Raw genomic sequence first — 22099 nt, 5'->3', positions numbered from 1 at the left:
GAATCCTATCGTCGCCGTGAAATCTCTCCGCCGTCGACAATACGTCGGATGCGCGGGAATAAAGAAGTCGGTAACAGGAGTAGTTCTCTCTCTCTCTCGCTCTCTCTTTCTCTCTCTCTCTCTCTCTCTCTCTCTCTCTCATTCGCTCGCGGCCGGTTTATCCTTGCGATCTGGAGCGAAGGAAGGTAAGAGAGGGCTGCGCGTGCGGTGATGCCTCACGAATTTCACGTTTCACCCTCTCTCGTCCCTCGGCACCCCCGGCCGACTATCTCTCGTACGAAGCAGCCTCCAGGTCAGGTCCCGTTCGAGTGTTTACGCAATAGACGCTTTTGTCCATCGAGCGATGAGCATCATTGTCTGTCCATCTGTCTGTCTGTTTACCGAATAGATATCCGCGAGTGGCAGGATAGAAGACCCTGCTCTCGTTCTCCTTCCCTCGCCTCTATCCTCTGTCTATCTCACCCTCCCTTTCCTTTTCCCTTCCCACCCTTCTCCCCCCTCTCTCTCTCTCCCCCCCTCTCTCTCTCTCTCTCTCTCTTTCTCTGTCTTCCTCGTCGGCAGCCTCTCCAAGCTCGAAGATGTACTTTTGTGCCTTTATGAGAGAAGCTCGCCCAAGCCTCGTTCCCCTTTTGTTCTTTGTCCGCTGCGGAGGTTTTCGTTTCCACGGTAAGGATGGAGCGTATGGAGGAGGAGGAGGAGGAGGAGGAGGGAGGGAGAGGAGGCGGCAGGGCGAAGGATCCTGGCAGGATTTTGCAGAACCTTTTCATCTATCTACCAATTCTCTCTTCCCGCCGTGTCCCATTCTCGCTCTTCCTCTCCGTCCGGCACGGAGAGGGTTTTCGATTCCTCGGTACACCCTTCGCTTCTCTCTCGAGAAGCTGCCAAGACAGGTTACCGTAGTGTCCTGCGAAACGACGGGAACGTGCAAGCGGACCAAAATCGATCTCGAGATCCTGGACGTTGTCGAGGACCAGGGCTCGTTTCTAATTGGATGGACGCGCGCGCGGCTTGTCGGGGCTCCGTCGATGGGTTGCTTGGACATCGGAAGGCGGTCCTGGCGTCTGAGAGCCTGGGACGCACAAATACGGCGAGCACCAGCACACGGATACTCGTTACTTTTGATTGTACTTTCGCTCGAGCAGGTGCAGGGCAAAGCTCGTGGCAAGAGCGAAGCAGTGTTACGTGGAATTATTCACGAGTGACGTCGTACCGACGCGCTATCACGCTATCAAGAAATTTCCTACGTATTTTCTAGGGATTTTGCAAAGGGCTTGCATCGCGCGAGACGAAAACATTGATGGATAATCGACGGTGTGACGATGTCTCTCGCTTCAGTGTGTGAAAGGGAGACAAAGGCACATGATATTTCCGAATTATATTTTGTTGTTTTTTCCTATTTTTTTTCTTTTTTTTCTTTTTTTTAGCACACTTTCGCAGTTTTATAGCTGTACACAGATTATTCTCGGGATTCGGGATTTTATGAATTACTATTTGCAGCATTGGAGGGAAATAGTAGTCGATCGCGAAATGAAAACAATTCGCACCGCACTGTTAACAATGAAAATAAATTGCACGTCATGCCCGTTTGCGGAAACACAGTTGATAGATTTTTCCGTCAACAAATTGTATTTAAACTGTATCGGTCGCTTGTCATGTTTGCGACTATGTTGCGCGTATTTGTCGACACGGCGGGAGTCTGGACTTTGATCTCATTGATTTTGATAATGGTCGAATGATAATTTTAAAATAATCGACGATCGGTGAGAAGAATTTTCCAGGGTTTTTTTTTTTTTTCCACGTGGGAACATTACCATTGATACGCACAGGATTTTCCAGAACTCTGTTTACTCTCGTCGTCTATGGATTTTTGTTGGCACGTGATGCATGCAAATTCCGGGGATTTTCTCATTCTTGACCTAAAAAATAAAAAAAAGTGAATATTGCGGTAGCGGCGCGTTTAACGCGTTGAAGGGTGAAATGTCGTGCGGGCGCCATTACAGTGGCCATATTTACCCTGATCGTCAACCCTGTAGGGGGTTCTGTATACTGGTGGTGTCCATATTCGCCACGTAAGTGGCGTACAGTTACCATCAAAAGTACATAATGCATCGTCATGCCGGCGGTAAACATCCACTATCGGCATATATTACAATCGGTCAAGCGGATTCTAATTGCTATCGAAATTCATGAGCGTTACGTTGTACAAACGTAATCGAGGAATTTTATAATAATTACATTTTATGCATTCCAATACGACATATTTGGAGCGAGAAGCTCATATTATCGCGTTGAGACTACCGAAGATACTGTTGGATTCGACCATTATCGTGCACCTTATTCAGGATTCATTCAAACGATAAACAAAGTGTGTGTGTGTGTGTGTGTGGTAGCTAATATTGACGTGCCTCGATTCATCTCGTCAGGTATTCTCCGATTCGACGGATGATTCAAAGAGAACGGTGATATTGGCAGCTACTCGAAGGAGAGATCGCTCAAATCGAAGGTCCTCGTCCATCGCGTCTTCTTCTCCGGCCGCTACTTTCTTTCTCATCAACCTCGAATTTATTTTTCCTCTCTTTCTTTCTCCTCCATTCTGAAATATTCTTTCCCCGACAGAAGAGTAGAGTAGCAAAACTGGAGAATCTTTCCATCGCACGACTTTCACGCTCCGAGAAAGAGGAAAGACGCGAGAGAAGGAGTACTCCTCTAGTTTCTATTCAAGTGGCATACGCTTAACAAGTTACTACTAACAAGCTGCGCGCTTCTTTGCCTCCGCTTCCCGCGTGCGAGTCTTTCTTCTCGTCTCGAGGATAGCGCGCTCGCGCGAGGAAAACAAGCGACCGTTCTTACGCCATCGCGATAATAAGGCCGCGCGTTATATGTTACTGCAGTTAGCGCAAATAGGCCGTTAGCGAATAACGAGAATGCAAACTCGGGCCGAGGTGAACACGGAGTGGTGATATATTAGCGAATCTGTCACGCGGCAACTTGAGATATCAGCGCTCGTGGTCACTCGGCATTGACGGGCACGTTGGGGAAGTTGCTCGCTTTTCCTGACGCCCTTTTGGCGTCGCGAAGCGACTTTTCGAAACGGCGGCGAATTTACGGAGGTTTACGTATAATGTTCGGTGCGTAAATTACGGCGAGGGAATTAATTACGTGACGCTCTTCGCAACGAGCGCGTGTAATGAGCTTAACGCGATGAGGCTATGGTCGAATTTGCCCCAGATGGACGCAGACCATGGATTGAGATGGGCTCCGGATGGGGAGGGGGGGGGGATACGTAAGCCCAAAGCCGGGAATTAGTAATGCAACCAGCCGTATACCGCTTTACGCGCGCGTGCACGTGCCGGCTGACCAATCAAAGCCTCGCGGCACTCTATGAAGCCTATCAGATCCCTTATGTTTCCTAGAGGCTCTCGTTACGTGCGAGGGTGTCTGATTATGCCAGTGTGCGCATATGCATGATCGTACGAGTGTGTTTGTGTGTCGCGTGCGTGCGTGCGTGCGCGTATACGTATGCACATGTGTGTATGCGTGTGCGTGTGTCTGTGTGGCGACGCATACAGGGCGTCCCATTAACTTCGTCCCTTCCCACACTCAATTGAATTTTAATGCTGGCGATTAACTGCGCGCGGCGCTGGTGGTTTATAATATATTAAATACGACAACGCACAGTGTGTGCGCGCGTCGCCGCACAGTTCATAAGAATTAATTATAAACGGGCGAAAGTGTGAGTGAGTTCACGGTAATCAATGCGCCGGTCATTTTAAACGAATCGTTAGTTTGTGAAATATCGATGCGCTTCGACGGGGCTTAAGCGGGGCTCGCGATGTCCAGCGGGGGTGAACGACCTGCAGCGGCCGGCCCAAGGATTAATATAATCCTCGCCTAATTGTAAGTCGCGTAATGATACCAACGTGATGCTCGGAAGGTGGAATTTGGCACGCGCAGCCCGGCTACTTCCTGGCCGCGAGAGCGTTACTGCTTACAGTGTGTTTTGTTTATTCTGTCTCGCCGTGCGCGATTAAATTTTAATGGTCTCTATTAATTGTACTGCTTTTACGCTCGGAATATAAATATAACAATGCGGTAGCCCACGCGTCGATAACAATTCATTCTGTATGCGTGAAACAGTCAATTACCGGACGATAACCATTACGCCATGATCGCGGTATAATTTGTTGACGAATTATGTGACACGGGAAGGTCTGCCTGTTTTTGCACGTACAATGTTAATATTTCGCATTTACGATAAAGTGCGAGACTTTGCTGCGTGCTTTCAGATACTATTGTCGTTCATATTCTCGTGCACGCTTCGCAACGAATGCGCGAAAGTTGCGAACGTTTCACAAAATTTCCGTCATCTTACGACGCAATTGGCATCATGTTGATAATTGATAAATCTTCAAAGACAGAAACACGTACATTGTGTTTCTGACAGTCGACGAACACTGTTCCTCCTGCATTTATTGCCGTTCAAGAATTAACAGCGTATTTCTGATGTTTACGGTTTCTCAAAGAGGAATCGATCGAGCCCCAGGAGCGATTCCTTTGCGACCCTAATGATTCATATTTTCTGGTTCTTGCGAGTTTTATTGCCGCGCACCGGGCGTGCGATAATAAAAAATGTCCATTGAAAGCGGTTAGACGATTGAAACCGGAGAAGCCGACGAAACGCTTGCCCACTCGCCGCTGACGAATAATCCGAATTTCAAAGGGCCAACTGTCGCGCCCCCCTTCGTCTGACTTCGTTCCGCAAAGGAAATCCGCTCTTTCTCTTCTCTCCTTCTCTCTCTCTCTCTCTCTCTCTCTCTCCCCCCCTCCCCTCTCTCTCGCTCCTTTCTGGACTTGTGTACTCCTTTCGATTGTTAATGTTAACTTATTACGTAGTCTTTTCTTTCCTCTCGACGATTGTCCCGATAATGCGTCATCGATCGCGTCGTTTCGATTTCGCGATGCACACATACGTACACCACCCCCGTGTCCCGTTTGTCGTGATTCAATATATATATGTGTATGTATGTATGTGTATATATATACACATATATGTACGTATGCATGCATATATGTGCGCGGCGTGCGTTTTGTTTGAAACAAGTCGGGCGAAGGGTACTACGACGCGCGTCTTTTTTATTTGGAAAATCGGACACGCGTTAAACCGCTCACTTTTGTATCGGCGTATGTATCCCGGTAGTTTCTATTTTGAGGAGGAGGATGGAAACGGTAGCGCAAATAAAATTCTTCTCGCTCTCGGCGACGCAAATACTGTCAGCCGAGCCGACGTTTAAAAACGCAATCGCCGTAACTGAAAATCGAAAGCTGCGCGTTTTCAGGCGATGTATCGACAGATCCATCTTACTTCTCTCATGGGCGTGCCTCGCCGTGGGGCAACGGTAGCGTTCCGCGTTTTGAAAATCAACGAAATCGCCGACGGGCGAAGGATTAAATCCGAGTGCTGCGCCGAGCTTTTGGCAACTTTTGCCGCGGGCTTGTTTGCACACCTGAACTCTCCACCGTCGTCGATATAATTTAAGCGAACCATTAACAATGGCTCTTCCATGCCGTTGCTTGTGCTGTCGCGTCACGCCGAAATCTCCGGCGTTCTCGGCGGGATTTGACGCCGTACAACGCTGGGCAGAAATTATTTTCTACATTTTGTTTGCTCAAACAGCGGAGAGGTTCGCCGCAGAGTCGATGCGAGGAAACGGAAAAGTCTCTGGCCTGTATTATCCTCCCCGAGACTCGCGGCATTCGAGTCTCGTGGAGATTTTATGTATTTAATTATACATCACGTTACATGCGACAGCAGTTTCCATTCGCGACGTACTTTCGCCGTGAGAGACGCGAGGCTTTGAAATATTCGGTAGATATTAAATTCGTTTAAGCCGATGAGAATGCGAACAACCGTCGATGACCGGAGCGTCGCGGAATATTTTTCGATGATTCGGTATCTTTTTCCCTCTCCTCCCTCACCCCCCTTCCCCATCGTGCAGGTACGCGCTCCGTATATGAGCGCGGCAATAAATAAGGATACATTACACAGGGAGATGCATCGCGCACGAAAAATAAATTGGACGCTCGCCCGATAATTTACTGATGAATAAACATAACGCGGACATTAATACCGGCGCCGGTCAATAATAAATAAATTGAATGCGAAACGCGGAAAATTGTAATGTATTTACGCGTCATACTTTCGCGTGGCAACCTGCGTTTATTCGCGCTTCGAAAGTTTTTATTAACTTCCGCGTACCCGCGTAATGTTCCCACGGTAATTAACTCGGGACAATAATTCTCGCGGCTACGGGAATAACCAGCGCGATCCAGTTTCTGCCTCGTGCGAAGCTATTTGAAATCAATTTGTTAAGTTTGCGCGTATGCAAAGTGAGAAGACAAAATTGCACGAAGCACCGAAATTACGTTTCTCGCGTTTCTCCGTGTGAGAGCTCGTCGGAAGAATTGACGACGATTGACCGTATCCGCAAAGATGTACGATCGCATAATATTGAGGTATTCCCGATTCTTTCATCAGAATCAACGATTAAATCTCTATATAAAATGTTTTTATTTTTCCAGTCTCTCCACGTAATAAATTATATACATCGCAATCGTATGGATCGTATGGATTGCGTCAAAGCAAGCAATACATTCGAATTTATTCTTTCTCCTTCTTTGTCTTTCTTCCTCTCCTTCTCCTGCGAGAATCCCGCATCCGGAGACTTCCATTTAAAAACTTTTTTTACATTTTCATCACGGTACGTAATACATATATATATATATATATATATAACGTCGCGAGATTGATCGTTTGCCGGGCCGTAGCCACCGGTGGTGCGGATGGATGTGGAATCGGTTGTGTAAGATTGCCATTCGCGCAAACACCTGTTCCGGATATAGGAACGCTAGAAACCATAACAAACAGCGCGTCAACGCTTTTCGAGAAGATCGTGTAACAAGTAAACTCATAATTCCGTTTGTACGATGACATCAATTGGACGCAGCGGCATCGTAACGGGCCTGGAGCGACCGGCGGACGGCGCGGTGCCGGTTTGTTTTTATCGAGTAGTTACTCTCGGAAAAAGAGGAAGCGAATGTAACTAAACGCTACGCAAAAGTTCCCCGAGGGTTCTTTAGATCTCATCAATCGCGATCTATCCGTGTTCATATGCCGATTCGTTTATCTACCTTCCAGCTCTCGTCAATCGCGCGCACATCGCGTGATCGACTTAATGCGGCGAATCGTTCTCAATACAAATTTGTATTTTGTACCTCTTGCAAAGTCGCAACGGCTGTTTCATTTCCGCGTTTACGGACGTATCGAACGGTTCGTCTGGCAATTCATTTCCAACCGCCTAACTGCATCAAATGATTTCGATGATGGACGTTTATCGGGGAGTTTATAAAGAATTTCTCTGCTTAATTTATGACAATACATCACCGTAACTTTGTGCATCAAAAGTCTCTCCATTGAAGAGCACAAACGAAACGTAGCTTGGGAATTTGTTTTTAAGATTTTGCGCATAGTTACCTTCGAAAACCTCGGAGGAAGAGGGAAATAGAGAAACAGACTTTTGCTATATCGCGTATTTTAAATACGTATACGTGTATGTGTGTGTGTGTGTGTGTGTGTGTGTGTGTGTGTGTGTGTGTGTGTGCAAATAGACGGCATTCTCGAGTGTATACCGTCATAGGACGAAAAAGATCACTCGCTATTAATACATTCCCATCGTGCAAAGCTCCACCCTCTGCAATCGAGTCGACCCTTCGTGACGCCATCCTCCGGCGGCGTCGCGTTCGCCGAAAAAAGAGCCGAGCAGAATCGAGGGAAGGACGAAATTTCGTAAATCGAGTTGGCCTTCCCCTGGAGGGTGTCGGTGCGTCTGTCCACCATATTGATCGTGGAGGCGGTAGATACTCTGCTTGCCTATACGTATATATGTACGTACGTACACGTACACACACACGTACACACACACACACACACACACACACACACACACACACACGTATACACAGACATACGCGCGCGCGCGCGTGCTCACGTTCGCGATTATACACATATATTCATATGAAAAACAAAATATATATGTCCTTTCTCACGTGTACAGGTACACGTATATAAACAATTAATGTATGTGCACACACACACACACACACATATATATATGTGTGTGTGCGTGCTGCAACATGTACATGTATATATGTTACAAAACGGCTTTCACCCCTGCGGAGGGAGGGAGGACGAGTGAAGGGTGCTGACGCTGGCACGAGGGTGGGCAAGAGGCGGCTTTGCTGGCGTTGGATAGCGGCGGGAGGGTTAGAGGGGTTCGAGCAAGAGGCGGCGGCGGCGGCGGCGGCGGTGGCGGGGGATGGCGGTACAGAGGGTGGCTGGGCAAGGAGGGAGATGAGGGATTCTGGTGGCGTTGGAGCCGACACTCGCGGGTGCCGCCGTTACCATGGCTACCACCACCCTCGCTGTGAACAAGCCCTCCACGTCATATTGGCATAGTATATTCCCCGCACCATAAAGCCAAATAATCTACCGAGTGATCCAATCTGAGAGACTCTCTGTCTAACTCGCGCCCAGCCAACTGCACTTTCGTTCACAGATATTGAACATTCGCGCTCGTCGCTTGCGACATGCCGCTATTTACGCATTGTCTTTCGATAGAACGACGTAAACTTTGAACAGAGCACAGCCGTCGTCGCATATCGTCGCGACGAAATTGATTGTCGATCGAAATGGTCGTAATTGTCTCGGGGATAAATCGTTCCGCTGGATTTCCGATACAAATGAGCATTACCCGCGACAGCGGTAATCGATACTTTTGTGCTCGTTTATAAATCTGTCAAATTATGAAAACCGCTGTATAACGCGCGATGAAATAGCGCATCTGACCGCACAAATTTCGCGGCAAATGCAGTCGCCTGATCTGCAAGCTGTGATATAACATTACAGCGCACCTGAGAGAAGAAAGCTTAAAATTACACATTCGTGTGTAACGTCAAGTATAATTTCGACATTGGGCAAAATTTTTACGTAGTATCAAGAAATGACAAGACAGGGGAAAGATACCACTATCGACGGGAGCTGCAGAGAGAATCTGTGACACCCTGTATACCAAGCGACGCACGGTCAGTGAGTCAAAAAAGGTTTGAAAAAAAAAAAAAGAGGGAGGATGAGAAGGGGTTGGACCTTTACATACAAATCGACATTCGCGATCGCCGCGCTCGCAAGCGAGCGAGCGGTCGTATTGAAATTCGACTTACATTAAGTTCGAAATAAAGCGCTCAATTATGCACGATTAATGCACGGGCACTTGATCAAATTTTCAACGCGATGATCCATCGCGCGGACTTAACCAGCGGCCAGCGCCATATTTGCACACGGCATTCCGCGCGCCATGAAGTCGAGCGAGTCCATGGGGGTGATTCATCCGGGGAGAGAGACTTTCATGGCTTCCATTTCCCCAGCGGGGGGATCCGTTTGCCGGGCCTCTCTAATTGCTACTTGATCATCGACGATTACAAGTCGCCGGTTGTGCCCGGGTTTGCGAGTGAGAAACAATAAATTGCATTCGCAGCGTGAGATCCGCGCCGGGGCACCGCGAGCCACGAGCGGAGTTACTTTGATCACTATCTCTGGAATCGGAATGCTTTGTTCGCGGTTGCACGTGTCTGCTCCAGGATATTGCTACTTGATAGTTGCGTTCGACGGCTGGTCGTGCATTTTGCAGGGCGAGAACCAGCGATTTGGAAGTCAAAATACAGTACGAGAAAAAAGTTTGGCGCAAGGTGCGAGAAGGCTCGCACGCACGGCTGACGGCTGTCTCGCGATATGACGATAGCTTCCCATCCGATATTATATCATAATTAATTATAACAATGTCGCAGTCGCACATACAGGGTGTCTTCCGCTCGAGATTTTCCCTCCTCGCCGTCGTTTGTTCACGGATGACGGACAGATCGATTTGTATTTGACGATAGTTTTAATTTAAACGCAGGCACAACATCGATATGTACTCGTAATTACAAATAATAAAATTATCGCGTATGCAATTATGCCATTTGGAGGTAGCAATGTTACGGTTAGGGCATATTACGTCAACCTTATGCATTATTACATGCAGTTGCTTATGAATTATGAAATTAATTAATTTCATATTCTGCGTCGCGTCGCGTCGCGCCGCGTCGCGTCGCGCCGCGCTGATACAAAGCCACAATTGGATGCTACGATCTCGCGTATCGGTCGTTCTGGAAAATGTCATTTTTAAATCATGGTTAAAATTGTTATTATTACTCGCGGTGCCTTGTAAAACATAAGCGTGCGATAAACGAAATTTATCAAGCAACGTCTGATAATTAATTTAACAGAGTGAAAAAGGTAACGCACAAAAGGGAAACACCGTGGCGACCAACGCGCGGCGGGAATATAATCTATTTTTGCTAAATACGGCGCGTATTCTAACGTATTTCGATATTCAATCGAATACATCTATGGGAGAGGTATCGTTTTACGCTGACGGATTCGAGTGTAGAAACGAAGTTTCAATAACCCAGTTTCGATTTTCAAATAATCCTCCGAATCTAAGCCGCGTCTCCTATCGCCCTATCGAAAAATCTATTTGCTCGGTCGCGAAACTCGATGGGTTTTACAATAAACTGATTTCTTTTAGGTCTCATCATAATTCTGGGCTCCGGGTAGATTTTAATCTTGTGTCTAATAATGAAGGGGAGAGAGAAACGCTTCGTCTCTATATTAATTCCCCGATTGTTCTATCACGTTGGAGATCATTTTTAATCTGAATTGCAAATCATTATATAGTCTCGAGGACGAAGATAGATAGAGAGTGAGAGAGTCCTCTGCGGTAGGTAGAGTCCTCTGCGTGCGCGCATCACAAGCGTAAATTAAAAAGTCCAAGAATCATTCGTAATTTGAACATGGTCGTAAACGTAATTCGGAAACGACGGAGAGTCGCGTTACTATACCGTTTCGTGCGCCAAGAAATGAAACAATGGCCCAAGCGAGACAATGTTCCCTGCGCGTTCCCACGCAAAACTTCGTCGCCGGGATATCTAGCCGGTGGCGCGAATCGTTTTCTCGCTGCTTCACCCACGGCCGGAGGGGTTGGCGTCGGGGGTGGCTCGGGGAGGGTGGCCGGCTAAGCGAGGCTCATTTTGTCGGCGGCAGATATGGCGCGGCCCTCCACCACCCCCAACGCCCCGGTCGCCTCCCCCAGCCGCTCATCCGACGACGTGGGGGCGGAGGTGACGGGGAGATGGTTGAGTTGGGGGTGGAACGGCTGGCTGGCGACATTATTAGACGCCCCCGGTGAGTCAGTGAGTGAGCGGCGGTGAGGACGGGGGTGGACGGTGTCGTCGACGACGACGACGACAACGACGACGACGACGACGACGACGACGACGACGACGACGACGACGACGACGACGACGACGACGACGGCGGCAGCGGCAGCGGCAGCGGCGGCGGTGACGACGACGGGAATGCCGCGGGGTTGGACAGAAAGTAATGAGGAAAAAAGACGGTGCGCGATGGTGCAGCAAGATATCGCGCGGCCGCCGTACTACGCTGCGGAAAAAGGCACCTGCCTGCGCGAAGAAAGCCGCAATTTTCGCGTGCGCGTTCACCCCCGTCGGTATTAACTCGGGTTGCGGCGGAAAAAAAGAAAAAAAGAAAAAGAGAGATGACGACGAAGTATCACGCAGAGATCCGCTTTCAGGATTTTCCTCGTCATTGACGGGGTATAAGCGTTGAAAAATGGATGCTATTGCTGAAAAGGATCGTGACCAATGCGAAGATCTGGGAGGATGTCCGGAAATGCAAATATAATGAGCAAAACTAATACGCTTCTGAAACTAAATCTTTTAATCAACTGCTTTATTTTTAATTAAGAAGACTCTCTAGTCGCGCGTCATGTGATAACATCGACGCGCGAATATTAATCGGGGAAAGAACATTTTTTCCGTCGAAATTACTCGAGCGCTCGTCCTTAAAACCATCGCGAGCCGATGCATTCCACCGATCTCTCGGCTGGGTTCTGCTTGACACGCTCACATTTCGCGTTTTTCCTCATTCCGCTTGCCTCATACCGGGCTAGAAAAGGAGGCGGCTGGCATCAGCCGGATTTCGCCGGCTAGTAGTCGATAGTGGTGCCTGCGGGAAGTGAGCAGCCCTCGAGCGCCGGCGGAGTTCTTATTCCCGAAATTAAACGACGGTTCATCCCCCAGCCAGCCGGAGCTTTTATTTGATTCGCGATGCGACAGCCAAGATAGCCGGCGCGGCGCCGAGCACGGTGCTCATCCGAGCTCCCTCGTGCTCGCGATGCGGTCTGAAAGCTTTTTCGCTGCATAGGAGGTGGAGGAGGAGGAGGTATGAGGTGAAGGGACGCAGCGGGATACGGGGGCGGGGGCAGGCGGGTGATGTTCCATCATGGGGAATGAAAATCAGGGGCCCCCTCGGGGCTCGGAATTAAAATGGCTGTCACACGCAGCCGGGGGTTGTGCTCTTCCTGCGGAAAACCTCGGCGAGAGGAGGAGGAGGAGGAGGAGGAGGAGGCGGCGGAGGTGGAGGAGGAGGAAGAGGAAGAAGAGGACGAGGAGGTAGAGGAAGAGGAGGAGGTATGAAAGGCACCCATCCTCTGCCGCCGCTTTCCACCCTTTAGCCACCCTCTTCCTACTTCTCCGACATTTTTTTGTTACCTTATTTTCTCTTTCCTGCCGGCTGTCTGTCTTTCTCTTTTTTAATCCGTTTCAACTCTTATCGGGAGCTGCTCTCGTTCGTTTTCAAGACGACCTGTCTGCCGCTTGATCGACACCGATATTCGATCGCTCATGAGCTCGTATCGACGGTTGATGGTACGTTTATATATTCGAGTGCTAGTTACCGGGACACACACACACACACACACGCAGAAGTCGCAAAAGTGGAGTAGATAAGCCCGAAAAAGCACCGAGGGAGATAATACTTGCGTGATAACAGCGGGGGGTAGTTTGGTACTTGATTTAATACAGTCGGCGACACGAAGGACGACGCGACGCTTTTCATCTGTTCCGAAATTCAGCAGATTGGAAGGCGTTGCTGCTTCTCTGCTGTTCAACTGTACTTGAACAGGTAATTTATGTATCGCACAACATGAAAGGCTCTCGTCACAAACCGTCTCGCCGAAAATATCTTACTATGAAGGATACGCAATCCGCGTCATGAATATCTTGAAGAAATACTGACGACGGCTAAGAGAATTTACGTGATTCCTGAGCAAAATAGCAAAAGTGACAGTCGTGCTCAGTCGTTTCTCCTGTGGGAAATAATGAGCATCCGATGGGTAAAAACAAACTAGAGCGAAATCTTAGATCGTAGTAATCTTACAGAGGTAATAATCTGCAAAGCTCTCCCTCACCATTCTACATTTCTCGGAGTCACACACGGTCCGGTTTCACCGTGTTGCCGTTGTAACCAATTTCTACGTCGCCGAGCCAATCTTGCTAAGGGTGCGCAGCTTCTATAGCGCCCCCCCCCCCTAGTACGCCCCACCCTCCTGTTGGCCCCCGAGGGGATCAAAATTAAAATGACAATGAGGGCAGATCCGAAGGGTGGCTAAAAATGCGTACCCTTGCCGGCGTCCAATCAGCAACGGATCCCACGACGCCATCGCGAACCTTTCCCCTCCTGCTGCTTTTTTTTTCTTCCTGCGACCCTTCGCGTCCGGAGAAACGCCGCGAAATGAAAACGCTTAAAGCGCGATGATCCTTCAGCGAAAATTTTAACTCCTTCCGTCTGCCGCAAGTGCCGCGGAAAAGTTTTCGACTAATCGGCGCGAGAGCGATTTCTGTTTGGCTCACATGTGACGGTCTCTCGTCAACGTTACGAGTAATAAAAATAATACTCGTGCGATGCGCGGGATGCGCAGGTGCTTCAATAAAACGGATTAACGTTTATTATTTGACTTTCGCTCGCACGGTGCGTTACGGCCGGCAGAGAACTGAATCCGATAATAAAAATCGCTGTTGTTTGTTCGCTGTGATATGCTAAACCAAGTTTACTTATCGATCATTTAAGAAATATTCGGTGCTTCTCGTTGATGCTCGTCGGCTCGCGAGGATACTCTCTCGTCGATGTGTGTCCCGTTCTATCTCGTAAAACACTCGCGCCTTGCATCATGAGCTCCTCATACAAACAGCGTGAAATGTAAATGAAACTTTAACAAGCCCGGAGAGCGCGAAGGATGCGCGGTTAAAAATGTATTATCACGCATATTCGGAAGTATATGAAAATATTTTTCAATCATACAATGAAAACACAGCGGCGGCCATCCAGCGGGTAACCATTGACTTCTCACCTGGCATGTTGCGTATTTCCATGAATATAAAAATGCATGGACTCGTATTCGCATGAAATAGTAATTTTGAAACTGCGATTTTTTTCACGATTTTCTACACTTTCGATGTATGCCCCGACGAAGTTTTGCATATTTGGTAACCATTATCTCTCTCTCTCTCTCTCTCTCTCTCTCTCTCTCTCTCTCTCTCTCTCTCTCTCTCTCTCTCTCTCTCTCTCTCTCTCTCTCTCTCTCACCGTTGCAATCTCGAGATCCTTAATTGTCCCATTTTTCCAGCGTGATCGCGTGCACTTTCCGCGCATCGGCGTTACGATCGCTGTCGTGTCACTCGTACGATCGTTGAATTAATCAAACAGCGTTTGCAGCTCTGCGGATGGGCATGATTAAATCAACAAATCTCGGTCTATTAAATTAAGCCATGAATACGGGCCTCCTTCGAATTCGCCGGGGTTTCGCTGCACGTACCGCCGATTCGTCTCCTCTTCCGCCATCGCGCCGCTCTCAGGCTCGCGGTGCAGCGGCAGACGTAGGCGTCAGGTAGAAAAAAAAGCGTTCGCGAGTTGACGGAAGGAAGGGTCGGGGGAGGGGGCGGAAAGGGCGACATAGGATCAAGAACGAAAACGATATCCCGTCGGCACGTGCACGCGGTTAAAAAGGTTCACGAGGCTTCGGCGCGTCGCGTCGCGCCGCGCCGCGCCGCGCCGCGGCTCGGCCCGGTAAAAGCGGAACCGGCTGTCGTGATACGGATCTGACCAATCATAAAGGCCGCGTATATACGCACACGCATACACGTACACATAATGGCCACTTATTCATCCATCCAGGGCCGCGCAGCGAACAAAGGCGGAAATTAGTCAGGTTCGTTATGCTTATTAATTGACTGACATTTCCGTCATATTATTGTACGGTGAATCGAAAGCTGCCCTCGTACTGGGCCTTCGAAAAGCGGGGCCCGCTTCTGTGTGCGCAAGCGGTTTCGCCGCGGAACGTTTCATCAACGGCGAAGTCAACGATCCGAAAGAACTTGCCGACGTTAACGTGACAGCTAGAATCGCTCTCGCGATCCAACGTAAAAAATTCTTAGGACCGCTGCGCGCGATAAGAACGGATCATACGATAAGGGAGTCGCGCTGTCGAGCGAGTATCGCGAAGGACCCCTCCTTGTTTTTTCAGAGGATACGTTTTGATCACAATCGTCACACTCGTCGCATCTCGACTTCAAAGCGACGTGAACACACACGTGCACGTGAAAGCGACGGAAATAATACAAATAGCTCCATTTGTCGCCGGAGAGCTATTTGACGCCGAAGAGGATCGCGCAGGGAAAAATCGTGCGCCAAAGTTGGATCGATTTTAATATTCCCCGACTTCCGTGGGAATCGTGATATTTATTGACAAATGACGATATAGATCGTGAAAAAAAAAAATGAGAGAAGGAAAGAAAGAAAGGGCTTTGAGGGCGTTTTTCGGTGTATTATGCGGCGAAGTCTGTCGTACGCAGACCGAACACAATGATGATTCATTACGTAAAGTTTCACGCTCATTGTACGCGCGGATATTAATAGATGTTAATTAGCGTGTCGCGTTCATTGGTGACTATTCGGTCAAAGGCAGACGCGCGAGAGTACAAAGTAACGGGAAAACGGGCGAGGTGGCATCATATGTATGCACAAGCGGAATGAATGAGAGGGAAAATAGTGAGACACCGACGAAACGCAAACCGTAATTCGAATATATATTGTAAAAAAATCCCATTTATATAGGACGCTTTTTACATCACGCATGTATTATATTACCGCGTAATGATACCCTTACGGGTATTTCTCTTTTCGGCTGTTCTCGTGAGAATTTCTCTCTCTCTCTCTCTCTCGCATCGCGATGGAATAGACGCGTTGCATCTAAAGATGCTTTATTTATGTCGTCAACTGATATATACATATATATATATATATATACATATATACATATATATATGTGTGTAATCTGCAGCGCGTACACGCTCGAGAAATTTCTTCGTTATCTTTAAAAGTCATATATGTATGGTGTGTGGAAGGGAGGATGAACTTTTGAACCATTATGAATTATTATCTTTCTCATTACGCACATAAGGTACGTCTATTCAGTGGAATTATAACTTTCGTGCGCGATGCGTGTATTGTCGTTTTTGGAAAGTACCATCCTTATCTTTCGACATACGATACCTCGTTATCTTGTCCATAGCGAGAACATGCGAGAACATTGAAAAACGCTACCTGGTATGATGTACAAAGGGATGAAACAGCTATGTGGATTCGCTAATAATGGTGCCCACGGTACGTTCTTCCCCCTCCCACCGAGCCTCCCTCGTTAAACGCAAACTAGGTAAAACATCGACTCTCAAGTACATCTAGGAAACTGTAAAATTTCACGTACGAGGAGCACATTTTCTTGCCGTTCTTCTACTGCTCATTACGTTAAAACGTACATTAGCTCCGCGCGTATCTGTACACGCGATTAAATTTCACGCTTTGAGTTTACAGATATCTCAAACACCGTACGAATCTCTACGCGAAATGTGCGATATTGCCTTGTACGCTTATCTTGCGCACCCTTCGCGAGAAATTTGTAGGAAATGGCGACCGGTTGATTTTCAAAAGGGTGAAGAGCTCACGTAGCGCACGAGGGTTTTCTTAATGACGCTGTCGTTGCTGATGCTGGTTTCCTCTCTCTCTCTCTCTCTCTCTCTCTCTCTCTCTCTCTCTCTCTCTCTCTCTCTCTCTCTCTCTCTCTCTCTCTCTCTCTCTCTCTTCCTCTTTCCCTTCTTCGCGCTTTTCCTCCTCTTCCCTCCCCTTTCTCTCTCTCTCTCTCTCTCTCGCTCTCTCTCTCGCTCTCTCGTGTTTATCCTCCGCTAAGGGACGACACGCATAAAAGAGGGGGCGTATCGATGCCGACGTGCAGCTGCGCCCTGTATCATGCACCTTATATTCTTACGCAGGGCGGTGGGTTATATTGGCGAGGGAATAATGCCACGGGGGTGCCGGAACGGTTTCATTACACGGCTTCCCGAGGGATAATATGCTGGGATATCTCTCCGCGGTCGACCCCACGGGGGTGAAATTCCGTGCCACCAACCGCCTCGCATGAGAGATGAACCCTCTGTGCGGCCCCTTGCTGGAGGAGCATCACCCTGAGCAACCCCTTTGGAGGGAGAGCGCGCCCGGGGCGAGCGAGGGGGGAAATTGCAACAACCGACCACGCCGGGATCGCCATACGGCGACAGAAAATGGCCGATGGCCTCGTGGCGATCGCAAATACGGAGGCGCTATTTTAATAACGGTACAGTGAGAACGGGTAACGCGCGCGCTGCATGATTTCCCTATTCTCTCTGCGAGCTATAGAAAGAGCGACGAGCAGTGAGCTCTCGCAATCAGCAATAGCTGACGCTATTATCCGCTGCAGGGTTTACGCTCCCCTTTGTTTCCCGACATGAGATTTCTAAAGTTAAAAAATGGAGGATTCGCTGAAAACTCCGCGAAGGTAATTCTCTGGTTTTTGCCGGGATCACATCGGATCATTTTTATGAAACAAACGGCCGCGGAAATCTCGCGAAAGTGATTGCATCTTTCGTCTTTCGAAACTTTCGTTCCTCTGTCTCTCTTTTTCTCTTCCTCCTCCTCCTCCTCCTCCTCCTCTCTCTCTCTCTTTCTCTCTCTCTCTCTCTCTCTCTCTCTCTCTTTCCCTCTCTTTCTTTTTTTATTATGTCGGCACCTTTGAAGCTGCCGTGTACACGTTCGAGTTCGTTTAGCTCGGTACCATTATATTGCGATCACACTGACGCGCATTACGATTAGTATTTAATGCGCACATTGTATAAGAAAGGGTCCTTTTCCCGTATCAGATGCGGAGCGGGTCTTAAACCAGTTATTAGACCGTTGACAGGACCATAATCCGACTGCCGCTCGCGATGTGTAGAACGAAAAATATAATGCCTATTAGCGAGGATCTTTCTTTTTTTCTCTCAGCGCGCGCTCGCGTTGCCCTCGGGATTTTTTTTCTTTTCCTTTATTTCCTTTTTTCCCGCGTCGATGCGGCTCGCGCACGGTAATTTCCATTCTCATCCTGTGTGCTTTCCATCGCTAAGTCGTGGCAGCCGTTTTACTTGATTCCGCTACGTCAGAAATCAATTTTTACCTGTCGTACATGATTTTTCGGTGCCGAAGATGAAGAGTCCAGACAAGAATTGTTGGTTGTCCGAGTGTGAAAAAACTGTAGAGTGAAATCCACAATGCATAGAATCGCGTATTATTCTTGGACATTTATTTAAATATTATCGGCGTCTATTACAAAAATGATTCAGAAGTAATAAAATTTTCCGAATCGAAGGAGCATCCTCGATCATTTTCGATCATCATTTCGAGAATTCGTAGGTGCTTTGCAATAATATTCCAAATTCTTTTCTGTTTCAGAGAATATTCTCAAGGAGATTCTCAAGGAGGGGGAAAAGCAGAAGCAGAACGCAATGGATTCGGGTGAGTCAATGGAAAAATACTTTTATCTTACCGTTCTTCGCTAGTGAACGCTCGATTAGCGTAAACGCGGGTCCGTCGCGTATCGGAAATTTATCCGTCACAAAATTCAACGTCACGTGTCGATCACGATCGCACGCTTGATAATGAAAGCGTGGCTAAGTAACTCGAGAGAGAAAGATTCCCGTCGTTTCTGTACGGTTTAGCCGATACAATGTACCTCGGACGAAACCAAACGCTGCGCGAACTTCCAGGTGCCTGCCTCCATTGTACAGAGCGATACTCGAAGAGCAAGTAAGCGAATATTATGTAACATAATTCGGGTCGTTCAAGCGCGAAGACCCGCTGCAGTTATTATATTTACCGCAGCACCCCACCTCGCCAACATCTGCCTGCGCGAGGTTACGCAAACGAAAAAAATATTCTTGAGAACTTTCATGTGAAAAATGGTGCTCGCGCGATAATGTGAATTTCAATGTTAAAAAGGGGCTTATTGTTATCGAGGAGGTTATTCCATTTATTTTCTGCCTTGCTGCTAAAATCGCTGAAAGCGTCGCTCGCGCGGCGTTCCGCATGGCGCGTATCGTCTGTTTTTTTTTTTTTCGTTGTCGAAAAAGACAACCGCGATTTCACACGCGCTTCGGCTGTTAATGGACAGCCGGAGACTGTCGAGAGGGCACAATGGGTTGCAAAAGTGATTTAACGGTATATCGTAATGCAGTCTATAGTTTTCGGTTCGTTAGCGATCGTGCGACCGCACGCGGATTTGCTTTGGTGGAAATTACTGCGCTCCCTGGCACAATCAACTCATATATTATTTGTAAATTATGGTTAATGATTATCATTATCTTCGATTCAGATGTAACTAATGTTACATTTGCAACACTAATATATGCTGTCCATTATTCATGAGGCCTCGAAATAATATCACTGTGGCCGGCCCGCACATCTCAGCGTGATCGAGTGCATCGAATTGATGTTATAATATAATAACAAAATCATTTCCTCTTTGGTTAGCGCAATTTTGCAAGTGTCGCGCGCGAGATATTTTTCGCTAATTATCGTCGATCGCGTCATTTGTGGAAAGTCGGGTGTAAGGAATATGTTATGTGATGTAATGTTACGCCGACCGCGCGTCGCAGAGCGGGAGCATCGAACGCGCGAGGTTTTGACATCTGTTCGATTTTGCGTAGAAGCTGCACAAAGTATCGTTCACGTAGCAACGTCGACGCGTTTCCCGCGATAACAAATATTTTGATATCGCTAGTATTAATGGCGGCTCAACTGGCGTTGAAGCGCGGCCGTGGAATATATTTCCGCTCGACTCGCGTCCATTACGCAACCCTGAAAGACCATCGACGCGACCTATCGGCGGTAACATTACCGACCATGCAGCAACAGCAGCAGCAGCAGCAGCAGCAGCAGCAACCGTCGTCGTCGCGACCCCATATTCCACCCCCGCGGGGGGCGCGCCGAGGGTTGCGTGGTAGAAGCGCGGTAGGGTGGGTAATGTCGGGAAATGCAGCTAACGAAGTTTACGAAGACACTTAACGGAATTACGCCCTCGCTCGCAGTGGTGCCCGCCGTCGCTCTGTCGCCCCCGCGCGTCGCTTGCGCGCGCGCGCGCGCGCGCTCGCCCGCTCGCGAGTGCCACCCCGTCCAGCGAGTACACCGAGCGTCCCTTTACACTTTTCCGGCGGCAGGGAGGTCGCGTTAATTACCGACAGAGGCAAGAAATCGGGGAACGGTGGCGAGATATCTCGTCGTCGACGCTCGACGGTGGTTACGAAAGTCGGCTATGAGGACGGACGGGGGTTGTCGACGACGCGGGGGGTGCCGGAAGTGGGAGCGGGTGGAAGGGGTCGGTTTGCGCCGAAGAAGGGTGTTATTGACATGGTGGGTGTCGCGTCGTCGGCCATCTTGGGCCGCCGCGGTCTCCCCGCCGTCACCACCTCCTCCTCCTCCCCCCTCTTCCTCCTCCTTCTCCTCTTCCTCCTCTTCCTCCTCCTCCTCCTTCTCCTCCTCCTCCTCCTCCTCCGCCGCCTCCTCCTCCTTCTCCTCCTCCTCCTCCTTCTCCTCCTCTTCCTGCTCCTCTTCCTCGTTCTCGTTCTCCTCTTCCTCCCGCCGCTACCCTCTTCGTCGCATTCGCTCTGCTCCCCGTCGCGTCCGAAGGACATCCTTGTGTCCCCTTGCCGAGTGACATTCGGGCTGTGTGCCCAGCCTAACCTGCCCGGCGGACGCCCTGGGCCACCCTTTTCGACCAACCCCGGCAACGAGCTGCGAGGGTCCCGGGGGCTGCTTGTCGCCATGGCGACCGAACCCTCGCCCAACCCCCTCGACCAAACGCCGATTCCTATCCCTCGGCACTTCGCGACCCTCTTCCACCCCTTCCTCGTCGCCCGTTTCGCGCTGTCGTTCTCTCGTCGCCAGAGAAAGAGTCTTTCGATATCCTCGTGCGCTTCTCTTTTGATGGACCGACGGGTCCTCGCCTCTTTCGACTTTCCACGTGTTTCCTTTGTCTCGCTCCACCGCCGCCTCTCTTCGTCTTCTTCGACCCTTCCGCCGTCCGATAGCTAAACGGCAATTCTCAATTTTCCGAATTTCCGTCGTCTTCTTTGTCCCGCCCTCGTGGCCTCCCTTCGCGGCGACGCTTCCCTTCTATTGTTACTCTCGGACATCCTCGAATTTTTGTTTGCTTAGTGCTTGTCGCGCTCTCGAGCCAAATGTGGTCTCTGCAATCCTCATCGATATGAGTTTCGCTGGCGTTGCTTCTTCCTCTCGGTGCTCTTCGCCCCTTCTCGATCTCCATTACTTCTAATTACTTTTGTTACGATCCCCCGTTGTTCGTGTACAACTATCGTATTGTTTTATTAAGCTCAATATTTTTGCCCTCAAGTGAAGTAAATTACATCTGGCCGAGTTTGTTTTTGCAAGCTCGAACCTGTGAATTTGCACTTTTTACGTTCCGCATGATAAATGCATGGAATGTAGTTTTAAATCTGTGAGTATTTTTTTCCAAGGCATTTAATATTCCAGGAGCGTGCCTTTATACGACTGTGAAATTTTTCACGAATCCGTACGTTCGGAAAATTTTAGTTCCGAGTCGCGAAATACATATTTCGGTTGGGTCATCATCTGCTTGTACAACGTCGATATCAATGAAAGTCTGTTCCTGCGTCGACGGACAGATATGGGCAAGCAGTTGACAATTAATAAATTTTTCGCATTAGTGTG

General features: G+C 48.7%; 1 protein-coding gene across 1 annotated transcript in view; it reads left to right on the top strand.

The window, feature by feature from the left end:
• The window catches only part of LOC105185677 (Fanconi anemia group J protein homolog), a 46185-nt gene that overhangs the window by 16958 nt on the left and 7128 nt on the right, over positions 1 to 22099 (top strand). The window contains exon 5 of the mRNA XM_011145352.3: positions 18806 to 18868. Within this exon, the coding sequence (XP_011143654.1) occupies positions 18806 to 18868 (63 nt within the window). The remainder of the gene's footprint in view (positions 1 to 18805; positions 18869 to 22099) is intronic.

Source organism: Harpegnathos saltator, unplaced genomic scaffold (genome assembly GCF_003227715.2).
Source record: "Harpegnathos saltator strain DR-91 unplaced genomic scaffold, Hsal_v8.6 scaffold460, whole genome shotgun sequence".
NCBI classification, from domain to species: Eukaryota; Metazoa; Arthropoda; class Insecta; order Hymenoptera; family Formicidae; genus Harpegnathos; species Harpegnathos saltator.
The sequence above is the reverse complement of the archived record's forward strand: the minus strand, read 5'-3'. Positions and strand labels throughout refer to the sequence as shown.